The 25,470-nt window shown below is 24.7% G+C and overlaps 1 protein-coding gene across 4 annotated transcripts; it reads right to left on the reverse strand.

Annotated features, from left to right (window-relative positions):
- Nucleotides 1-7,698: 7,698 nt before the first annotated feature.
- Nucleotides 7,699-25,470, reverse strand: LOC145831250 (mitochondria-eating protein-like). Of its 4 annotated transcripts, none has more exons than XR_014369664.1 (15): nt 25,364-25,470; nt 23,512-23,601; nt 23,078-23,209; nt 21,297-21,415; nt 19,270-19,350; nt 17,228-17,362; nt 16,755-16,904; nt 14,151-14,247; nt 12,043-12,140; nt 11,599-11,725; nt 11,063-11,238; nt 10,235-10,355; nt 9,864-9,885; nt 8,473-8,523; nt 7,699-8,082 (listed from the first exon to the last, which is right to left on the reverse strand). XR_014369664.1 is itself a non-coding variant. In XM_082938418.1 (15 exons), exons 1-14 carry the CDS (start codon nt 25,448-25,450, stop codon nt 8,479-8,481), a joined length of 1,521 nt encoding a protein of 506 aa, XP_082794544.1. In that variant the 5' UTR covers nt 25,451-25,470; the 3' UTR covers nt 7,699-8,082; nt 8,473-8,478. The 4 variants fall into 4 exon arrangements, 2 of the variants coding, with proteins under 2 accessions (XP_082794544.1, XP_082794545.1); XM_082938418.1 differs by lacking the exon at nt 9,864-9,885 and adding an exon at nt 9,029-9,091; XR_014369665.1 differs by lacking the exon at nt 7,699-8,082 and adding an exon at nt 9,029-9,091.

The raw sequence follows: 25,470 nt of genomic DNA on the forward strand, positions 1-25,470 counted from the left end.
TTAGATTGACAATATATTTTTTCAAAATTCTTTTATGACTTATTAGACCCGTTTTAGTTTGACACTTCGAATGTTTTTTTGATATTCTGTTATTAGTGCTCAAAGTTAAGCGCAGATTAAAGTTCTTTGTACTGGGTTTATTACAATTCTTATTTTTGTATAAAAATGTTCTATACGTGCTAGAACACTTTTTGTTTTTCTGTTCTAATTTCTTATCAAATATGTCAGGCAAGAAAAAGTCATCTTCAAAGGCTTTTACTTCGTTTTGAATTATTTTATTTTGTGACGTTATATTACTTTGTAAGCTGGCTTTTTTATCAAGTTTTTGTGACGCTAAGTTTTCCTTGTTTGATACAGAAGTTTCAATAAATTGCTTTATATTTAATATATTGCTCAAGCCCTGTTTGGTTAGATCTAACACCTTGTCAATATCAATCTTGGCTTTCAGCTCTTTTTGCAAAATGTTAGTTTGAGTTTTTGACAATGTTTTGTTTGATTTGAAAGATTGTTTTTTCTTTGAAACTTGGGGTACATATTTTTCTAGCGAATTCGGAATATCCAGAAGCGGTGTTTGAATAGGACTTCTGTTTTGCTCTTTTGTTAAAGTCAGCTGGTTAACGAAAGAATCAAGACAACTTTTGATATGTAGCTTATTTAACAAAAAAGGTTTAGAGTTTTTAATCCGCGTTTTCGGTAACTTAGTTTTTGAAATAGTGCAAACTGATTTTGACTTGTACAGTTTTGTTTTATTTAAAATTTTACTTAGATAAAATAAATTTGCTTTAAATGATATTAGTTTAGGCCTTTTAGCAAAACTTTTCTCTTTACTGTTTAGCCTGCTTTTGCTGGTATGTAAAGTAAGTGTTTGCTTATTGTTCGTTTTAAAAATTTTACAGGTAGATCCGATAAACTTGAGACCTTTAACAGCTTTAGCCAATATCAGTTTTATATCAGGGCTTTGCAATAATATTTTAAACTCTTTCCCTTTTCGAGGTAAAAATTTCTCAGTAATTACTAACTTCGCTTCAGGACTTCTTACAAGAAGTTTCTTCAAAAAACTTGTTATTGTATGTGCTTCTTTGGAACATGTTAGAGTTAATGAAAACTCATTACTAGACAATGTTGCATTTACAATACTACCTGGTAAAGACACTGTGTTTTTAGTAGATGCTGAAATCATTCTCTTATTGCATATTCGCCAATTTAATTTTTTAATTATGTTTGACAAAACAAAATTTGTCTTAGAGGATAGCTGAGACCTGTTAGTATGACTTGTTAAATTATTTTCCGCACTAGGTAAATCTATTCTTCTAACATTGTTTTGCAATATTTCGTATGGTGAACCACGTTTACTTTGGTTGCTTGGCAAAGTTACAGTTGGTATGCTTTGTTTTACACATAACTTGCTTCCAATAATTGTAAAGTTTGACAGATTATTTTGTGCTACATGTAGACCTGCGTTTTTATTGTTGTTTAAAAGTATTGTTTTTCCTTTTAAGATTGATAAAGTATGATTTCCTTGTCTGTTTAATAAACATGGGTATTTAAGTGGACTTTTCACCGATAACTGACCATTATTACTTGTTACTGAAAGTGCTTTTTTATTATTTCGTCTTACTGGTTTATATTTAGAGTTCTTATTTCTTTTTACGGCTGCTCTTTTACAGAATTTTAGTTTCTTTCGTCTTTTTTTAGCAATTGGTGCAACATGATTATCTATTACATTTGTTGAAGATATTAGTACATCTTTAAATGCCATTGGTAAAAAAAATCTATCAGGATTTAGTAATGAAATGTTTTGAGTTGGATATGTTATTGCTAATTTATTTTCTTGGTATGTTATAGATAAATGATTTTCTGGAAATTTTATAGCTAGTTTGTTTCGTGGATATGTAATAGCTAGCTTGTTTCGTGGATATGTAATTGCTAATTTATTTTCTGGATAGGTAATTGATAACTTATTTTCTGGATAGGTAATAGCTAACTTATTTTCTGGATAGGTAATTGCTAATTTATTTTCTGGATAGGTAATAGCTAACTTATTTTCTGGATAGGTAATTGATAACTTATTTTCTGGATAGGTAATTGATAACTTATTTTCTGGATAGGTAATTGGTAACTTATTTTCTGGAAAGGTAATAGCTAACTTGTTTTCTGGATAAGTTATAAAAAGCTTTTTTTCTGGACATTTTATAGCTAGATTGCTTCGTGAGTATGTTCTTAAGCGTGTTTTTACAGAAAGACTTCTTCCATTTACTGCTATATAATGTCTTTTCACATGCTTTTGTCTTAATGATTTGTGTCTTAATCTTTTAGTTTGTTTAATAGCTCTTTTTCTTCTTTTTTTAGTATTTGTAGAACGTACACTTGCAACACATGGTAAAGTGTTTAACAAATCTTCTGTTGCTATTGGTAAATAAAGCCTATCTACATCTAAAATTGGCAAGGAAAATTTTACAGTCGGGTATGTTATGGCCAATTTATTAGGATAAGCTATGGCTAATATTTGTCTGGGTATTTTCACACTAGTTCTTTGTTTAATACTTCTTTTTAGGTTTACCGCTTTCTTTCGCCTTTTTGCAGCATTTTGCGAAATACTTTTAACGATTGGTGAAATGTTTATCTTCTGATGTAATTGGCAAATATAGTCTATCTACATTTACCATTGGTGAAGAATGTTTTCGAACTGGGTAAGTTATTGCTAATATTTTAGGATAAGTTATTGCCAATACGTCAGAATAAGTTATTGCTAACATTTGTTTCGGATATGTTATGGCTAACATCTGTTGAGGTAATTTAACTAGGGTTCTTTTGGTAAGTCTTCTTACAAATTGTCTTCTTAAATTTACCGCTCTGTTTTGTATTTTTTCAGCATTTTGTGAAATACATCTGACTATAGGTGAGTTCACTAACACATCTTCTAAAGTAACTGGTATAAATACTCTGTCAGGATTAGCAATCGGTGAAAATTTTTCTTTTGGAGTTTCTGCTATTCTATCTTCTTCTGGTAGGGGTGAGTTAATATCGATACTTAAGTCTTCTTTGTGGTACTCACTCTAAAAAAAGATGGTCTTTATTTTAGTAGTCTTGAGGTTTTTAAATTATAATTTATGATCATGTTCAATTAATAACCAAAATAAGTAAATCTTTACGAATACATTTAATGTGTTGTAGTTAAAATAACTTTAATTATTGTACTATTTAAAAATAAATACAGTCTTACTTTTTTGTTGTGTTTATTTTTCGTAATAAGTAGTTCTTCATTATCTGGTCCTCCATCATTTGGAGGACCAAATAAATAAAGAATAATAAATTAAGAAATAAAGAATACATATAATATGTCATAGTTCAAGTAACTGAATTATATGACTATTTAAAAATGATTATAATCTTACTTTTTTATTGTTTTCATTTGTCGTAGTAAGTAGTTCTCCATTATTTAGTTCTTCATCATTTGGAAGGGGTGTATTTATTGCTATTTTGAAATCTCCCAAGTGATATTTACTCTATATAAAAACATATTCAAAATAAAAAAGTCAACAAATAAAAAAAAAGTTAACTAATAGCAAATTAAAACAAGTTAAATTAACGTAATGAACGTCAATTTTACAAAAAATTATACTTTAGATTAAAACATTATTCTAAAGTAAACATATCTCGCACGTATTTGTTTTTTGTTGTTAATTTTTCTTGTTGTGGTTTTTCTATAAATGAATGATTTCCTTTTGGAGTATTTCTCTTATTCTTTACAACTTTCAAATTTTTCACTGGAAAACTAGATTGCCACTAGAAAGCAAAACTATACTATTTTCATTTTATATGCTTAAAATTTATTCAGTGCTAGTTTTTGAACAAATTTTTGTTCAATGAGCGAAAAAGAATTATAATTATGGCACTTAATTTCAATGAAAAACTAGTTAAGCTGTAATACTTAAAATATTTAAAACGATATCGACAACAGTGATAATTTTATGGCCAAAATGGAAATGCAATAAAAAATTTTATAGTTAGCTAATAAGACTTAAACGAACTTTTGATAAGAAATAAAATCGATTAAACTAAAGCTAATAAAACTCCCCGAAAACTTATATTTATTTTATTTGTAAATGTAATTTAAAAACACTTTATTTTCTTCAATACTCTTAAGATTAGAGTGTATAAAATCTACTAACAGTGAACTCTTCATAGCTTAAGTTAGTTTAAAAATTTATTTATTTTTTATTGATTTGTGTTTTTTGTAGGTATTTTAACTTATCTAGTAATTTTATTTTTCAATTAAACTTTAGCTTATTAAAAGGTTTTAAGCAAAACTTACATTTATTTTATCTCTTACAATCTTCTTAGGAGCAAATTCAGTATGTTTCTTTACTTTAAAATGATCGCACACATAGTTGTAAGCTAATTGAACATCCTGTAAATACCTGATATACTGCAACGTGTAGTTCAAAGTTTCACTACTAATAACATTTGCTTTAGTGGGAAAGTTTGGAATAGTTTGTGAGAATCTATTTAATTGAAAATGCATGTAGCTGCATTCCAAATTCTGATTCTTCAACATTTTAACGTTTTATTATATCTATAAAGTTTATTTTCCCTTTTGTTATAGTGTTTGTTGTTTAAAAGTTTTCACATATTTACATTATTTTTTACCATAACTATAAGTCTAACTTAATCGTATATCAATAAAATTTTAAGTAACTTTTAAAATTAATAAAAATAATATTTTTAAACGTTTTAATATAATGTAATTTTTTAAAGTTTTATATTATAGATTTGTTTTTCAGCTTATTATATATAAAAGGAAAACGTAAATAGTTATTTTTTAAATGTAGTTTTCGATAAAATATGTTTGAAAATTATTTTAATTTCATTTACTAGGTATGTATATAAAATATTGAGATATCTTATGTGCTCTAAGTTAGTACTTCTCAAACTTTAAACTTTGCAAAGTATATCTCTGAGTAAAAATTTAAAAGAGCACTAAATTACTAACGATTATTTTAATAAACAACTACTATTATTGCAGTTTAACTGTTTTTGTTTCTACAAAGTATGGTTAAAATAAAATATAGAAAATACTGTCTGAACAATTCTCTATTTATTTGAAAATTTACTAAAAAAAATACAAAAACTCTGTGACCAGTAAATTAGTTTTTAAACTAACACTGTTCTATTTAGCCAAAAAATGAAAATTTTATAAACAAATTATAAAAAAAAAAGATTTATTTACCTGCTTTACATATAAAAAATAAATATCTTATTTGTACTGTTTCTATTTTTTATGTATAAAATTTAAAATCGCTTTTCCTTTACACAAAATTCAAAACTTAATTCAGCAAAGAAAAAAACTACAAGTATTTAGTTATAAACGTACTTAGAAAGTAGTTTAGCTTTTAAGTTTTAGTTTTTTAATTCCGAATCGTATGTGCTTAAAGATTGTTTATATTTTATATTATCTAATGCTTTTCTTAGACATGTAAAAGTGTACAATATGTTTTTTAGTAATACTTTTAAGCATATGTGTAAATTAAACTAAAAGGCGGTCTTGTGATAACTAATATTAACTAAGCAATACTAATAAGTCAGTAATTTTTTATTTCTTTTTCTTATTAGTTTAAGACGAAATCGTGTGTTGCTAGATTATTTTAATAATCTTTGTATTAATTATACAATTTTTTTTATTTTAAATATTTCAGTCAATTTTAGAAATACTTTGTGAACCAAACTATTTTTAAAAACAAATTGGTAAATGTCATAAACTCATTAAGTACATATATAATCGACTTAAATAATAATGTATAAAAAGATCTTTGAAAAAAGGTCATCTTTAATGTTAATTTAAATAAATTTAATTAAAAGGTAGCTTGATTAAAAGGTTGCTATTAAAAGACGTCAGTTTCTTATTGTTTGTTTTTCTTAAATAAGTAAACTGAGATTATATAGCTATTAAAATTGTATAACAGTTTAAACTTTGTGAAAGCGTTTTGTTAAACTAATTTAGTGGAACTTAATAAATTTAAACTTAGTCTTTGACTATTTTTTTCAACACACGCTTTGATAAATGTTAAAATTGATTAATATCAAGTAATTAAATACTTAGTAACGATTAGCTATTTATAATGTAGTTAATATTCTTTGTATAATTAAACAGTTTAATTAAAAACTAAACCATGCTTTGATATTATTAAAGTATAGTGAAGTATATTACATTAGGTCTGAAAACAATTCATTGTTATCAAAAAATATTATTTCTATGTTATAACAGTAACAATATTATAATATTTAAAATCATCATATAGTCCTTAGGTATGTCAGTTATTATTTATGATTTATATTTCTTCATCTTGATAATATTTATAAAAACTAACATATTTCAATAAAAATCGACAAAGTTTTTATTTTATACTAGCTAAGTCTTTTGGATTACTTTCTGATTTTTCTCCAACAAACAAGTTGAATATAAACAGAATGAACACAAAAATGATTATATTCAACTTGTTTGCTGAATAAGAAACTGAAAGTACTCCAAACATTAGGATTATAAAAACGTTTTTTTATATATAATACTTTATAATAAGTAAAAAGGTTTTCAACAGATTTAATTTACTCTTTTGCGGTTTTTTCATACTTAGATAATCTGAAGGTAAGTACTAACAATGTATAGAAAACACTTTGTATTAGAAAATTTCTGTTCCTAAATAAAAGAAGAAAAAGTAACAGATCATATATACAATGGGAAATTATTTGTATACTGTTTTGTTCGATTTAAGTGTTTTTGTTAGGTTTGATTGAAGAAGTCTTTAATATTTTTCAAAAAGGGCAAATAAAGCTGAATATCGGTAGTTTTTGTAAAAATATACATTAGATGTTTTAGTGTTAATGAAACCTTTACTAATGTTTAAGCATATTTTTAGGCTAAAAAATACCGTTTAAATCGATACTTGACATTTAATTTTTTTTTGAAACACATTTTAAGTCTAAATAGTATTAGATAGATAGATAAAATTATTTTATTAAGTAAAAATCGGCTAATATTGTTTTAGGCAAATTAAAAGTTTGATAAGACGGCTTTTGTTACAAAGTTATCAATTAAATTAGATGTTTTTGGTGATGAAAAATTTAACTACCTTAGCATACTTATAAAAATAAATGGCTTATGAATAAGATATAGAATTAAAAAGATTAATATCTGTTTTTAGTTTAGGTACAATATATGTAAACACTAAAATCACACAACCAAACTATATGTAGCACCATAAGCTTTGTGTTTTAAAATCTGTAAAATAAATTAAATGTATATAATTTTTTTTTTTAATTTTCTAAGGTTTTTATTATGTATTGAATTATAGGAAAAACTTAATTTTACACTTAACTGAGTTTGATGTTTTTATATAGAATTTTCATTCAAATTTCGTAATAACAATTAAGTTAATTAGGCTAGCTTAAGTAAACTATACTAATCTCTATAGGTCAAAAATTTTAGTGATTACAAATAAATTGTTTATAGTAGCTTAAATGAACAAATCAGTTATTAACAATTTAGTATGTATATATGTTAAACTTAATTTATACTTTGCCTTAACTGGTTAAGTTATTATTGTATGCAATTTTTATACTTAATAAAAATATTTTCAACTTAGTATTTTCTTTAAATGTTTGATTAAGTTAAAACTTAAAAACAAGAATACAGTTAATAAAAAAGCTTTTTATTAATAAAAACAAGGAATTTGTACAAGAAATAAGCACAGTGACTGCTAGTTAATAAAAATCGATTAAAAATAATAAAAATAGAGAAAAATATGTACAAAAAACATTATAAAGAGAAATTAAGTAGATACAGTGATTCATATAAAGGAGTGTAAATAATTCACAATGGTTAGTAATATGAAAACTACAAGATTAATGCAAAAGTTGGTATGTACAAAATAAATTATTATAAAAAACACAGTATTTTAGTTTGAAAAAGATTTACAAAATAAAAGATAAACATAATTTTAAAACACAAGTTCAATAGAAGAATAAAACTAGTTTTGAGGAACGAAATTTTCATAACATTTCATTTTGATCTTTGAATGTTGATTTCTGTAAAAATATATATGTTATGACAATTTATTTTGTATAGAAAATGCACTATAATAGTTAATTACCTTAATAGATAACTTATGATAACTTTACTTTCAAAGTTGTTTTTGTGAATTTTTTAGGATTGTAAAAGTACATACAAGTGTTTAAGATAAAATTTTACATATTTAATAATCAAAAGTAGAAACATTTGTAAAAAAACATTTTTAAATCTTTTAAACTTTTTATAAGTTTTATAAACAGTTATTTTTAAAAAGAATGTAAGTTACAAGCGATTTAACTTCTTTTCAATATTAGTAAATTTATAGTTAATTCTATAAACCAAAAGGTAACTTTCACATAACTTACTTTAATTACAATAATCAAAAAAATATTAATAATAAAACAAACCTTTTTTTAACATCTGCGCCTTCTGGGCGACACGCTTCTGCTTCTAGAGCGCTGAATTTAAAAAATAAAGACATATAATATAGTATAATAAGTTTGTTAAATTTAACTTAAACTATTTATTGAGTAACTAAAAATAACAATTATAATTAAAAATTCAATTTAAAATTTTATGATTTGTGCTTAGAAACTAAATCTTAAGTATTTAAAAATTAATAATTATAACTTTAAAATTACATCAAATAAGTGTATCTGATATTTTTAGAAAATTTTAAACCTTAATTTTATCAAAAATTCAACATTAAACTTGTACGTTAAGCTTTGAAATTCTGGGTAAAATATTTAAAAAAAATGTTGACCATTTAATATTTTTCATTCGTATTTAATTAAACATGCAGTTTTTAAATTATAATTTAACATGCCATAAAAATTAAAAAAGAAATCAGTTTAATAGATGAAAAAAAATAAATTAAGCATTTTATACTAGTTCATCAAGTTAAATGTTTATTTAAAAGCTGTGTATATGATAAACTAAAGCAAGCAATCACGCTTAACCAACCAAACTACTCCTAGAAGTTGAAGCCAGCCTAGATGGAGATAATGATCTTCTTGTTGATGATGTCTTTGATTAATTTTAATTATATTTGATTATCTACTACTAAAAATCTATGTAATCATATTTGATAGCAATTAAACTATTTAATTATAAGTTTATAACATAAAAAGCGGTATAGGTCTGAATATTGAAAATTTCTTAGAAAATTTTGAAAACATCACTAATCATAAGCATTTATAAGCTATATAGCTAATATACAATACAAATATCAGCATAAATATGATAATATTAAATTATTAAACTATTAAAAGTATGAAAATGTTTATCTAGAACTCATGACGAATTTAAATGTATATTTGCTATATTAAGCGACTAATTAAGCTTTATATTCGTGTGAAAAGTTACATAGTGTATTACAGGTTTTGCTACTACTATTAATCAATAAGATAATTTGGTAATTTAATTATTGTGAAACTTGTTTTTCTGGCTTGCCTAAAATTTACGTGTATAAAACTTGTATTATGTCAATAATTCAAACACTAGTATTATATAGATTTTAAAAAAAACTTTACTTTTCTCTGGTATAGCTAGTTTAAGTTTAAAGATTAAATAATTATTATACATATTTCCATTTATGAATAATAAATTTAATTTGAACTTCGAGTGAATAAAAAATAAACAAGATAAAACTTTGAAAGACTATATATAAAAAGAATTCAACTTAAAATGGTTATCAACTAAATTACTATAGATTTAATAATTTTACATGCATATAATCAATGTTATCAAACTAGTAATATTTCTACAATATAACTATTAAATATAAATTAAATCTTACTTTAACGCGCTCTTCTAACAAACTGTTGATTGTAAAATAATTAAATCACTGTTATCTAATTTGCAACTAAAAACTTCAAGTCAGTACTATTTAAAACAATTTCTTACATTAAGTATATAACTTTTTTTTTTATTGGTACATCGTGAAAAAAAAATCTTAGTAATTTAGTTGTTTTTTATGTAAACTTTAGTTTATAATCTTTTGAGTGTTCTCCATCGAATTATATTTTTGTGAAAATTAGTTGTTCAGTTTATACATCAAAGTGATTGATTTTATTTTTATTAGATATTTTACACCAACTTACCAATTAATGTACAATTAACTACCACAACATACCAATTATATAAAACTAATATAATTAACAAACTCACAAGTCCTCTTCTAGTGCAAGCTTCTCCCTTAATAAGAACTTGGTGATCTTCCATGAGTGCTGGCCAGATGTGGTAGCAAACTAGTGGAGCTGTAAATTCACTATCGTAACTTCTGCGATATCTGTAAATATTTAGTATTTGTTTGTTTATTTATCAGATATTATAATAAACTAGTCGAGCAGTAAATTCGCTATCATATGGACGTCAGTAAATAATAATTATATTATTTGTTTGCCAAATACGTTTTTATACCAATATGATAGCATGCTAATCAAGCCTTGAGTTCATTGTTGTAAGATCGTAATTAACTAATCACCAGCAATTATATTATCTATTAGATTTACTTTTATTTCCTATCACAACTACTCATGCACCTAGTAAATGTATTTTATGCTGGTTTGTTTTATTTTTATCCAGATACGGTTACTAACGACGCAATATAGATATCAAAAAAATTATTAAAGATACATAAAGTTGTACAGTCTAGCTACTGTGGGACCTAATAATGTATTGACAAGATTTATAATCTTATCCGAGCAAGTAAGGCACCAGGGGCGACGAATTATGACGTCATAGAGGGTACGAAGCAATTTAAAAAAATTCAAGTTTTTTTGTTGGGAAATTGCAGTTGTATCATAAACAAAAACAAAGTATCAATATGGAGTATTAAAAAATTATAATCAAATAAATTTTAATTAATTTATGTTGATCCAAACCTCTTAACATTATGAAAGCAAACCTTTTAAGCGACAATTTAAATTTAAGATTGGATGACTTTGACATTTTTGTATTACAATTTTTTTTTTCTAATAAATAACAAACACTAACTTTTTCTCACTCATCAATTCCGACTCGTTAGCAAGAGCGACATCAAGTGTTGGATCTACAGCCTGCATTTCATAAGCCACTTTGCACACTTCACGGATGAATGGACTTAGTAGTGCGAAATTGCATTCTGGCGGGAAACTGATGCGTGGGTTCACGTTCATTGATCGGATGACGTCCTGTGATAAAGTCATTAAGTTGTTGTAATGACGTATTTAATATTGGTAAGGTAAGCCTTTCAGAAATAATCGTTATAGTCATAAGAAAAAAAGTAAGTTGATTTAATGATGTTTTGTTTAATATTTTATTGAAGTAAACTACATATAAAACAAACACGCAGACAAATGCTTATAGACATATACACAATGGTATGAGTTTGTAGATAAATAATACACCTTTATAAACGGTTTATAATGAAAGAAATTGTTATATAAATATATATTTTATCTTAAATCGATTCATAAAATTAATACTTTACCTTAAATTCAATTAAAAAACAATAATAAATTAAATTCAAAACAAACTAAACAAAAACAAACATCAACACTCTTCTCTACGTCATAAAGGTCCAGGTTTCTGACAATGTAATCTGTCACAGCATCCTCCAAAGCTTCTGGCCCGGTGTGAATCGGACTCAGGAATTTCCTGGCCCTCAATCTGAACGACCTGTTTTAAAATACAAGTAAATTAACTATTTTAACCTTTTTTTACTTTGTACTAATAACATTTGGTCATTTTTGCGTGTTAATAAAGTCTTTAGTACCTGTTGTAGATTTAATTGACATTTAGCTTATTATAGAGTGTTTGCATAAATTTAATTACTATAAATATATAATTACTGAATCTAATGCCCTGTCAAATTCATTTTTTACAATTTTAGTAATTCACTTGTAGCTTATTATAGCGTATGCGTTTTTCTTTTGTTAAAGGTTTTAAATCGCTTATAAATGATTTAAGTTATTTAACTGTAAATATTTCTTCACCTGTAAGCCATTTTAGCGTGATGGAATGAATCCACAACTGAAGCAAATATCACTCTTTTGATAGAGTCCTCGCATGGAATGTAGCGTCTAAGTCTGTCCTGTGGGAATAACATAGGGTAAATAAAATATATACGTGGCTTAATTATATTTTTATCATCTAGTTATCTCTCTTAGTTTCCTCGCAATCAATGTGTCTGCGAAGTTAATACATCAAAATTACCTAGTTAGATTACTAATGTGCTATAAATGCCATTATTTGTATATCTTATAGTTTAATAATATACTATTGATCTTACATAGTAAAAAAAAACTGCTTGTTGCAAAACTAACTAGTTTATTAGGAAAAAAACTTCCTCTTTTTCTTTAAGAAATTACCAATTTTAAAGTTATTCTTTTTGCAACTAATTTGTTACCGTTTTTTTATCGTCTTATGGTTGTATTGGAAAAATTTTTGTCTAAAGTTATAACTGATTTTTTTGAATATAGATAGTCTAATTCTCAAACTTGAAATTTTCTTTAATACTCATGCCTAAAAATATTGTATAAAACATTTCCTAAATGAACAATACGCTTCTTTATTAATAAAGTTATAAAGCGAAAATTACTATCGTTAACAAGGTATAATAACATGATATTATCTACTTTCTAAATTTTAATCTCTTATATATAAAACCGAATAATTTTTGTAACTCATAACCAAATTATTTTTTTTATTTTTGGACATTACCATATTATATGTATATAACATTTATGCATAGTAGCCTATTATGATTCTAATACAAAAAATAGGTTTAACTTATGAGACAGCTTGTAATACTTGAAACTTTAGAAATAAAACTGTATTTAACTTGCAAGTCTACAAGCCAAAAATATTGAACAATTACAAAACATTAGTGTAACATTTTTATTTTAAAAATTAAAACTCACTTTGAAAATATAAACATTTTAAAATGAGTGTTTCTAAGTTTTAAGAAATAAAATATTTAACTTTTAGTTGACTTTTTTAGTACGATTTTGTAAAGTACTAATGTAAATACCTAATAAAAATTGTTTGTTGACTAAATGTTTTTTAAATTTCAAAATTTTTTCAAATATTTTGAGTCAACAAATAAGTTTTTAACCTTAAAATGGAAACTATACATACAAGTTTTAGCAAATAAACCTTAAAAATGTAAAATAATTTTACTAAAGTATATAACTTGATTTTAAACTTAATAAAAAACCTATTTTGAACTTTTAAAATAAAATATTGTTTAAATAATTAAATTTTAGGCGGATAATAACGCTATTGATTAGATTAAGTAGAAACTAGTTTCAAAATTCTTATCATAATTACTTCACATGTTTTAACTTGTTTTTTTGAAACTGAAACATAAAGCCTTTCATTGTTCAGCCAAAAAAAAGCAACCAAACTAACGATTTTAATTTTTATCATGAAATGTTAAGCTACTTTATAAATCGTGTTATTATTCAGTAAAAACAAACTTTTTAAGTTTAAAGTTCCGTATCTTATTTTGTACTATTATTACTATCACTTAAGCAAATAAAACTGTGTGATTTATTCCAGTTTAAAGTATTGAACTATTTACAACTAGTGTTTTTTAAATAGCTTTACTTTAAAACCTTATGGAATGTTAAATAAACATTAAACTTTATGAGCGTCTCTTTTCAAGCTTGACTTTGAAAAAAATAAAAAATTGTTATACTTGAAGAAAATAAAAACTTGTGATGTTTGAAGAAAATAAACAATTTGTGATATTTGAACAACAATAATGTTTTGTTTGAATAAGAAAGCTTTTGTAAGTATTGGTAAACAAGTTCTTAACTTATGTGGTTTTTCATATACTGTAAAACTTAATATATATATATTTAAATCGTATATTACTTTTATGTATACTCAATTGAAGTATTGTCGTTTATTATTCTGAAAATAATCTCAAAATAAAACATTGTTTTTAAAATGAGACAACCTTAATGGATACTAATTGTAAATATTAAAAACATATAAGTTATACAAATATAATTAACTTGTATATCTAGCATATTAACTGCATACAAATCGTTAAATAAATTGATTATTACGTTAGTAAAAAAACGAACATACTAACTTGCATGTCAAGTCTATCAACTGCATACAAGTCATTGAATCTTGCAACTAGTCGCGAGTGACGGATGCTATTCGTCAGTTCAGCTCTGGTTGGTGATCTGTAAAAAGTATCAATATTATTGATATTATTAATTTATCTACAAATTTATAGCTTAAAAATACTAGACCAATATTACTTTCTTTAATTAAAGTTTATTACTAGTGTTTGTACATTTTTAACTTATTTCCAAACATAGCCCGGTTTGTTTATCAGTTGTTTATAATTAAAATTAAACACAAGTATTTTAACAAAAATTTTTTTACTAACTAAAATCATCAATGCTAAAAAGTTCTTAAAATATTCTTGAGCATTTATTCATACTATTAAGTATCAGTATTTTAGTGGTTTAATACGATTATTGACTTTGTTAGAGACAACACATAGTTACAATGTAACTACAGACGCTTAAATCTCTCATAATACAATAAAATCTTACGCGGTATTTGTATAAGGTATAATGACAGTAGTACAAGCCTTTGAATTAAAAACTTGAAACAATTTTATAGCTAAAGTATAAGTTGATTGATTTCATAGGTTTGAATATACTTTAATTTTGCGTTCTTTTTTATTAAACAAGTAACTGACTAAGTACAAACAATAATGTTATATGAAGTTTTTTTTTTGGTAAACTTTTAAAACATTAGCACTACTCATACTTCATTTAAAGTTAAAATAGTTTGAAAATACAACTTTTTGAGAAAAAAGTACCGAGCCTAAAAGCAAAAAGTGATAAATTCCTACATATTTTAAATCTCAAGTAATAATATCATTGTGCACATATTGTACGCTTGACGACACATTTAAAGTTTTTCTAAAGAAGTTTGTAAATATTTTGTCAATTTTTTTTTAATTATTCTGCTTATTCAATATGCACATTTTAAGACAGAACATTTTTTGTTTTTAATTTTAACTTATAACTTTAAAGATTTTTTAGGTATATTTAAAGTACCAAATCTATAAAGTAAAATGTTATTTTGACTTAGCTTATATCAAACGAAAACTAAATAAGTATTGGTTTCAAGTTCTCTAAAGCATTATCGCTCATAAATCACAAACCCAATACATCTTGATAAAACTTGTTCAAGCGTAACAACACATTCACATGGTAGCTAAGGACGCTTGTTGTCAAGGAAAAGCAATTCACGCACAAAGTTATCAAAATACTCTCACAATAATAAGTAGTGAGTTGTATCAAAATGCTTGCCTATTATACTATAGCTTGGTGTTATTTGTGATATCTGATCTTGTAAAAACAACTTCAATGTGTTGCTTGTGTTTATTTAACATTACTTCTGTCAAGTTTGCCAAGCATATTATTAACAATTTGTTTGTTTTTACAAGTTTAATATCTTTAAAGATTTATCATTAGTACAATACAAATTTAGTGTGGTTGATAGACTACATTTATCACAAGCTTATACTTAATATTGACAGATATAAGCTTATCATAGTGCTACCTGTTAAAGTTTTAATAATATTTTCTGTACAAACTGGAACTGAAGCTTATTCATCCATGTTAAAAATTTATATGCCTTTGGTTTTTTGTAAACATATATTTTTTAAATTACATGCAAGTTTTCCTATTGTAGAAATAACTAAGCTAATGTTTCTTACAAGCTTTTTGAAGGCTTTTATCTGGCGAAACTTGTTTTCCTGAAAAAACTAAACAAAACAATAAACCTTACTAGAATGTATACCTGTTACTCGAGTAAAACTAGTTTTATAATAAACAAGTTTCTAGTAGTTATTGATTTAACACGTAATTTATATTCTTCATGTGGTTAAATTCAATACTTTTCTACAACTTTTTTTTTCTTTTTTTTTGAACATTGTATTCAATTTATTTGTTAATAAAAGTTATATATTATGACTTGAACCACAAACACACAATATCAAATAACAGAATAGTTTTATAAGGATAATAATTTAAATTCTTATAACTATTTAATAATAAAATAATCCTACTTATATTATAGCTTTACAGACTAATTTTCTTATAATTTAAAAAAAAAACGACAAGTTTTTGATAGAAATATTTTGTGCTAGTATTCTTTAAAGCTTTATTTCAAAAAGTAGTTTTTATTTATTCAAGGCTGCTTATTGAATTGTATATACTATTTTTTTCTTATCCGAAAATTACTACTTAAAATTTGTTCAAACCTTAGAAGTTCTAGATTCACAACAATCATATCATATAAGCTGGGAGGCAAAACTTAAGTCTAGTTTTTATCATATAACTTTAGAAAGTAAGACTTTTTTATTATTGCTATTATTAGACTTGCAGTGGTCTGTTGTATGTTTAATGTACATGACGAGGCTTATTTAAATTATATATACTCAATAAATACATTATTGTACTTAAATATTAATTTTAAACATGTCACATGAAATTAACAACTATCTGTTTAGTATTAATTATTTAACGGCAAATTAACAAACTGTTTTAGAAGATCTAAAAATTGTAGTTTCTAAACACTTTTAGGTTGTCGAAATTCAACAGATAAATAACCGTGCAAATACATATGTAATGTGTAATATTAATTATATATATCACTGCAAACTCACAGTGATCTATTCAATGTTCTGCTCAATCTGACAGGACTCAAACTCCTTCTGAGGCTCCTCTCAGCGAGACTTCTGTTGAGGGTCCTTGAGAGACTTCTTCTCAAGATAGGTGAGGGGCTTCTTGATCTTATACGAAGGATTGTGTCTAAACTGTTTGGATATATATTAAACTTTAAAAATTCAAATTTTGCAAAAAAAAAAAACAAGTTTAAAATGTAGTTTTATAAGTGAAGCTTAAATTTTATACTAATAAGTTAATATTAGTTTTTGTGTACTAAAAATAAGGAAAAAAAAATTATATGACAAGAAACAGAATTACTTGCAAAGTTCACGTTTTTTAGACTCTACTTACTTATAGCACACAAGCATTTTAAACAATTGTTGCAAAAAATTGGGTTGCTTACTATACTTTAAATTTTTTGAACGTTAAATAAAAAAAATGATATATATACAGATTAATTTTCAATAAATACCTGTCTTGTTCGATAACTTTCTCAGTAGTAAGGATGTCAACTTCAGTCCTCAATCTTTCTATTTCCCTCTCATAATCACCGATGAGTGTCAATTGCCTCTTGTACCTTGCTGCTTCGTCTCTGGCTATTCTCAGACTGTTGAGACGTAATGATTATTTATTATGATGTCATAAACAGTTATTATCGTTTCATGAACAATTAGTTAATAAGCAAATAATAATAATATTAGAAGAGTGTCAACTGTCTCTTGTATCTTGCCGCGTCGTCTCTGGCTATCCTAAAACTAAAGTGACGTCATAATTAGTAGTTTATCCGTTTTAATATAGAATTTTTTATTTAGTTGTTAAATTCAGATGTATTAAATTTATTAATAAACACTTAAAATAACGTGGAGAATTTTTTGGTCAATTAAACTTTCTGTTGGCGATTAGGTGTTATAATATGACGTAATAAATATACTACTTTTTAACTAATTTTTTTTTTTATAACTTTGTTAATTATACTCACTTTTATTGTAAAATACTTGAAACGAAGAAATTAAAAGAATATTTTGAAGGTAAAACATAAAATAAGTATAACAAAAATTATTAGTATTACAGCATTGACAAAATAATACTAATTGAATAAAGCATATGTTTAACTGTATTTTTTTATTTGGAATTATTTACAAGTTAATTATAAGAAAATATAGTTAATGTAAAACAAAAGATAAACTTTTTTTTTCAAAGTTTTTACATTAAAATTTATTACTAGTTCAAATAAAACAAACACTTTTCAATATTTATTTACAGGAAGAAAATCGTAAGATAAATCTGTCAATAATAAGTACTAAAAAAGACAAGCTGTAACAAGTCTCAATAAATATTTATTTTAAATATTTACATAAACATATTTGCACGTAAGTGTATACTAATAAAACAAAAATATTTAACTTTTATTAGTTAAAATTAGTAAACAAGAGATTATTTTTATCAAAACTCTTAAAAACATTAGTAAATTAATAAAAATCTTATCATAAATTATCAAAACTATCAATAATATGTTACTTTTCTAGATTATACTTTGGGTGTATGTAAAAGTACTTTTAAAATTTTGTCAATAGCAAAACCAAAATATTTTAAACAAAAGTTTAAAGTACTTGTTAAGTAGCACTTTAGTGAAGTAAAATCCACTTGTAACTGAAAACTAGCTAGTTTTTCTATTTGTAAGACTTATAAATAGTTTATATTGCTCGAGTAAAAACTTTTCAGTGTTTGTTTTAAAATGTTAAGACTACTTCTAGAAAATGGTTGGATTTCTTGACCTTAAAATGTTGTCGTAACTCAAGTGATCCTTGGCGTGCTTTTGTTCGAAATTAAAAATAATTTATATTAATTAATCCCTCAATAACTTGAATAAATCAAATGAAACAGGTTTTTTACACTTCACAATTATTTCAGCTAGTTTTGGCCAAGCTTACAGCTATAAGAAAATTACCTAATTAACAAATTTAAACAAGTTATGCTGTAAAAAAGCTTTAAAACAGCTATACAGAATTGTAGTTATAACTCATTTTATAGTAACTCTATTTTGACTTTTATCTTATCTATAGAATATAATTATATTAACAAAGTAGTTATTTCACCATACTGAAGCAAATATTTCTGTAACTTAAAATATTAAGTTTTATTAATCTATGCATAAAAAAACTAACTCAGTTCTATATAATAAATTCTTCTTAATGTATATAATACCATAGTTTATTTATAAAGCAATTACGTAACAACAAAAATATTGATTTAAATTTTATGCTACTAAAAATTAATACAATTTAGTGCCTAATAAATTACAACGGTATAAATTAAAGTCGTTATTTTAATATTGTAAAAATTATAAACTAACTCAGCTTTCATCTTTAAAACTATAATATTATATTTTGTTACTAAAATAATTAAGGAGAAATAATAAATATTATTTTAATTCATATTGCATTATAAATAACATAAAAACATAAAAAAATACTACATTTAGAAAAATTATAATTAAAATTAAATAAAACTAACTCGGCTCTTAATATGATAATTTCGTCATCCATTTTTTTATCTGACTTAACAAGATCCAATTCTGCTTGACTTGTATTTAATCTGAAATTAAAATGTTATCATGATTATAAAATAACAAAATTAATTAACAAGATATAGTTCTGCTTGAGTTTTATTTAATCTGATATTAGAATTTATTCAACAATTAATAAAAATCAAATAAAAATACAATATCTAACTCTTTCTGACTTGTATTCAATCTATAATTAGAAATATTAAAAACCTGATAAAACCCAGGAAAAAATGAATTTAATTAAATTAAAAAATGACCTACTCTGCCTGACTGATGTTCAATCTGAAATAAAATCGAAATGAACACCGAATTAAACCTATCAAAAAAAGCGAAAAATCAAACAAATAAAAAGTAAAAATCACTAAAAGGTGAAAACAACACTTTCGTTTCATTGGCTGTTATCACAAAATACTCGATCCTTATTGGCTCGTTTTACCGCGTTTGTATTGTTTGCTCACAATTGACGATGAAGAGAGGCTCAATTGAGGCGCTTTTGTGACGTCATTATTGGGCTAACAACGCCGAAATTGCGACAATAATGACGTCACAAAGCGATGCTAAACAAGAGGGAGTGTATTAAGAACGCACGAAACTTTATTTTTGTGACTTTTTGTTGTTTTAATATTTTTTGATTCATACCGGAAGGTTAAGGTTGTTATCATTATTTTTATTTCTCCTGTGGTTCTTTTATGTTTGGAATTTCAAATGCTTTTATTTTTAATGACAACAAGGGAATAAATGCGTCTTTTCTTCTGTAAACAAACAACCATTTCCTATGGCGTAATTCCATAGAAATTTAACAAGATGAACATTTTTTCAATCTTTTTGCTATTCATCAAGTTTTTAAGGAAAATGTTTCTAAATACATGTTCAAATTTTCTACTTAAAGTAGACTTTTGAAAATTTTTCTTATAAAGTATTTATTTGATCATCTATTCCAATTAACAAATGTTTAATAAAATTCATTTAACTATAATACGTTATACTTAATAGCTTTAACGTACCTGTTTTAGAACAAACATTTTCTAACGTTTAAAGATTTGTTTTTAGAGTTTATATCTAATAGAAATGATGACTTTTTAATTTTTAGAATTTAAGGCATATGCATAAAAAACTTCTCACTGAACATACTGTACTTTTACGACAGTTTATGTTACTTCAACTTTTAAATACTAGTCATTTAGATAAAATTAATAATTAAACACTACTTTTCGGTATAAGAAGATACAAGAATGTTAATGGTTAAATTTTTGATGATACTTTTTTACTTATATGTGTTCAAGAACTTTGTTTATATTTTTATGTTTTATCAAAAAATGCTTTTTACTGCATACGAAAGTAGCTTGCAACTGAAGTAAATTTTTAATGCAAATTACAATTTTAGTGGTTTTAAAAAATTTAAGCCTTTTTTAAACAAACAATAGAAGTTTAAATAATTAAACAGTTAAAACTTTAGTTAACACCATTTGGTTTTAAATTTATTTTAGTTGAATACGTTTTGTTTATAAACTCAACTTTTTTTTTTAAACTTAACAATAATAACTTATTACACATGTTTACAAACTTTAAATGATTTTTAAAAAATATTAAAAACTCTATAATTTCTTAGTTTGTTGGTTATATACAATAAAAACTATTAGCTTTTACTATCTGATACTGAATTTTTTATTACTATTAAACATATAAATGATACAAAATTGTTCTGCGGTTCCTTTAGTTCTTCAATGTTAGCATTTTGTTCAAGTTCCAGAATTTTAATTTACAGAAATTAATATAAAACAACTAAATAGTTTTCAAAAACTTATACTGAGTATTTGTTAATGTAAACAACTATTTATATGATTTACAAACTTGTCTTGTGTTCCTTTCAACTCTCCAGTTGTAGCGTTCAATTCAAATTCAAGTTTTGAAATAATGTAAAGAATAACTAATGTAGAAAATTACTACACATAACATTATAAACAATAACACATACTTATCCTGAGTTTCTTTCAATTCACCAGTTGTTGCGTTCAACTCAACTTCTAATTTTGAAACGTCTTCTTCATGTTTAAGTTTCATTTCCTCTATCGCTTTGTCTTTGTCCAATGATTCCTTTTTTTATATATTTTTTTTTAATAAAAAAATTATAGCATTTACTGACATATGTTTTTAAGTCTCTTTAAAGGAAGCAACCAATTACAAGTAAGTTTAATAAACTATTAAATTAAATTAGTATACTTGAGTATTAGCTAATATTAAATTTATTGATTTAAACCAGGGTTTCCCAAAGTGGGCCAAGAGGCCCCCTAGGGGGCCATGAGCAGCAAAGGGGGAAGAAGGGGGGCCATGAGGCCATAACTTGAAACTTACAATACATATGCTTGAGTTGCAGATGAAGAGCAAAATAAAATAGGTTATATGTGTATTTTATGGTAGTTTAGAAACTTATACTAGATATTCTTGAGTTGTAGATGTAGAGCAAAAAAAAAGGTCTTATGTGTAGTTTATCGTAGCTTATGAGTAACCTATATGTTGAAGGGGGCCATTGCTTTTTCAAACTCTTTAAAGGGGGCCATTTGCAAAAAAGTTTGGGAAACCCTGATTTAAACAAAGGCAACGACGTTTCACCCCAAAGGGATCTTCAGGCCTGCAAAATAAAAATAAATCGATGGATAACTCAATAAAATAGTGCAAAAAAATTAACACAGTAAAATTTATACATTTAAGAAATCATTATGTCAACATATTATTATTATAAAAGTGAACGAAAGATAATTAAATTAACAAAAATAAAAACTTTTATTTAACTGAATAACTGAATTTTGGATAACTGAATATTAATTTTATAATATTCAGTTTTATAATAATGTTATATTGACATAATGACTTTTTATATTTATGAATTTTATTATATTAATTTTTTTGCACTATTATATTCAGTTATCCACCGTTTTTTTTTTATTTTGCAGGTCTGAAGATCCCTTTGGAGTGAAACGTCGTTGCCTTTGTGTAAATAAATAAATTTAATATTAGCTTTGTCTCCGAAATTAGTTTTGTCGAGACCTTTTGTGCTTAAGGAATACTCCTTACGTATACCTATATGAGTATTGGTATGCTTGTATTTGTCCAGGGATTCCTCTTAACGTTAAGTTTTCTACAAGATTGTTTTATTAAGGAACATTTAGTTGGTAATGTGCTAAAATTTCCAAGTGCAGACATTTTTTTTATAACTTTTTACCTAATAGCTACTTAAAACAAAAATCAAATGGTATTTAAATAAAACTGATTGAAATACTATTAAATTTATAAACTTATGTTTAATATAATTTCTTAATAGTTTTTCTTCACATACTAACTGTTTACAAGTGTTTACATCGTAGATATAGATATAGCAACTTAAAACAACAAAACTAAGAATGTAAAAGTTTAAAAAATATTAACTAATGCTTTTAAATTTAACAATTATAAGTAATAGTTTTTAAGTCCATCTATATATACACTACCAAATTTATACTTTTTCCCAATTTTTTTAGATTTCTTTCATTAGAGTTTTTTTTTAATATGTCCTGAGAAAAAAAAAACAAAAATTTTAGCTTTTAGTCGTGAAGTTTTTGGAAAAACCTTTTAAAACTCAGGTTGACAAAACAAAGTTTAACCTAACCCATATCTTAATCAAATATTTGTAATCAAGTGTACAAAGCTTAAACCAAATGTTCAAACAAAAACAAAAAATTTCAATATTTATATAACTATTTTATATCTGTAACAAACAACCTTCATCAATGACAGACTGGTGTCTTCAGTAACACTGCCAGCAGTTGTGAGAAAATTGTTGCCCAGCCATGGCAGCAACCTGGACTTCAGTGTGTCGATACCACCATACTGACCTCCCTCTACTGAAGTGACCTTCAACATAATACCTTATTCATTTAAAATTATCTATATTACTATTTTTTTATTACATATACTTAAAGTATCAGTACCACCATATTGGCCACCTTTAAACAGTTTTATATCACACGTGTATACATATTTTTGTAATTTTATATTTTGTTGTTTTTGTTTTATATGGTTTGTAATGGTCTATACTTTCTTGGTGAAGTATTTATGATATAAACACATGCCACTAATCTTATAAATTTACATGTTGTTTTTTGTTTATACTATAAACATAATACAAAATAATATATATCAACTTCATCACTTACCTTCAAGCAGTTGAACAGTTGGCCTTGCACCTTGGCTGAGATTTCAATGAGTTCCATCAGTTTACCCATGTTGGCCTCACATGTGCTGGTCTGTAAAATATTTTTTTTATTTGCCATTTGTGTAATAAGTTAAACTTTTCTAAATAGTTTTCTTATGATGTATTTTATTATACTTTTTTTTTACATGTAGTCCTTAATGTCAAAAACCTTATCTTTATTAGGTTTACTTGTGCTTTTCTTAAATTTATGTATTTTTTAATAAACACTACTGTTTTATAAACTTTATAACTTGCCTTCTTTTAACTAATGTAATTTATTAATAAACTTTTTACTTAATTTTTTTCTCCCCATTTCCAACATTTCAAAAAAATTTATAAAGTTATACCAAATATCTATTTTTGTTAAATTATATTATTTTACTTTTATTGATAAATTTACCATCATTTGTTTTATAACAATTTTGCTTCTGATTTACTTTGATGTTTTTTTAACTTTTTACAATTCAATTTTACTCCTTGGTTATATTTATTTTTTCAGTTTGTCTCACATGTGATTGGTTGTAAACAGGTGAATAAATATTATTTATTATATGAAGATGAGTTTCTAAGAAGAGAAATTACTGATAAGAAATACTTTTTTTTTCATGTTTTGTCTGTTAACAAAAACTTATGTAAGACATATATATCTTAAACTTTTTAGAATGAAAACTTGTGCTTTTTCTTCACTAATATTATGTTTTTTTTTCTACTAATGACAGATAAATAAATAACTTTGTAAATAGTTAAAGTTCTGAATACCCCTTGATCATCTTTTTGTATTTATATATATTTTTTTATTAATTTCTTTAATCGGTTTTTTAACTTCAATTTTTTATCTATTTACTTAAAAACTAATCTGTGAACCTTTTTGTTATGGCCTTAAATTTACAGCTTAAACTTATTTTTAAACAGCATGTTTAAATTTGCTTTGTTGGCTGTTAATATATTTTTCCCAGCACTTTTTTATATAATTATGTAAATAAAACATCTTGTTATGAATTTAGGTTTTTTTAGTATGGGAAAAAAAATATTTTAAAATAGATCTGATTTTTATTATATTTAAAGAAAAATTTTCACATTTTAAAATTACCAATTTTCTTAAACTTCCAGTCTTTCTTAAACTTTTTTTTTTTGCATATTTATCACCATTGAGTTTTTTTTAAATTGGTTATGTTTTGTTCATTAATAGGAAGTATTGAGTATATAATATTATATAGTATATAAAATTATGATCACTATAACTTTACTGTAGAGTATCAATCTTTAAAAGTTTAGGGCAGTTTTTTTTTTAAGTTTATAGATTTTACATATATTTTTTATTTAATCTGACAACTTGGAAAAAATTGTAGCTTTAAAAAATTATAGTTTCCACATATGGATTTTTTTAACATTCAATTTGGTTATGTATTCAGTTTTCAAATATTTATTGTTTTTTTTTTAGTCTTTGAAGATATTTTTTTCTATATATGCAATTAATTTTAATTATTAAAAATGATAGCATATTTTCAATAATGGCTTCAAACTTTAAAATGGTGTTAATATTGATATATATTTTATAAACAAGACAACTATTGTTAAAGAGTTAAATCTACAGTTTCATAAAGTAAAGTTTACAATTTGTTTATTGCTACCTATCAACTATTCTCTACCTATTTTTAAGTTTAGGTATTTTAGAGCTGTTTCTAACAACTGTACAAGTTGTTAAAATATAGTTTCTGTTCCTAATATTAATAAATGACATAGACATTAGTGTGAACAAAAAAAAGCTTATCCAGATTAAAACAACACAACAGTAATTTGTAAGTGAAACTTACAGTGAATTCTTCCTGCAATTTTTCAACTTTTTCCTGCAGTGAAGTGAAACTTTTAGCTTCTGCTATTTCCTTTATTGATTCAGCCATAATGTGTTTTTAATTTAACT

The sequence above is a fragment of the Thalia democratica genome, chromosome 3, assembly GCF_965202585.1.
Source record: "Thalia democratica chromosome 3, ktThaDemo2.hap1.1, whole genome shotgun sequence".
In the NCBI taxonomy this organism is placed as follows: domain Eukaryota; kingdom Metazoa; phylum Chordata; class Thaliacea; order Salpida; family Salpidae; genus Thalia; species Thalia democratica.

Coding starts and splice junctions, on each gene's coding strand:
- LOC145831250 (XM_082938418.1), bottom strand. CDS start 25,450: ATGGCTGAATCAATAAAGGAAATAGCAGAAGCTAAAAGTTTCACTTCA. Junction 14,248..16,754: donor AGAACATTGAATAGATCACT/GTGAGTTTGCAG, acceptor TACTTTTTACAG/ATCACCAACCAGAGCTGAAC. Junction 10,356..11,062: donor GAATTGATGAGTGAGAAAAA/GTTAGTGTTTGT, acceptor AAATATTTACAG/ATATCGCAGAAGTTACGATA.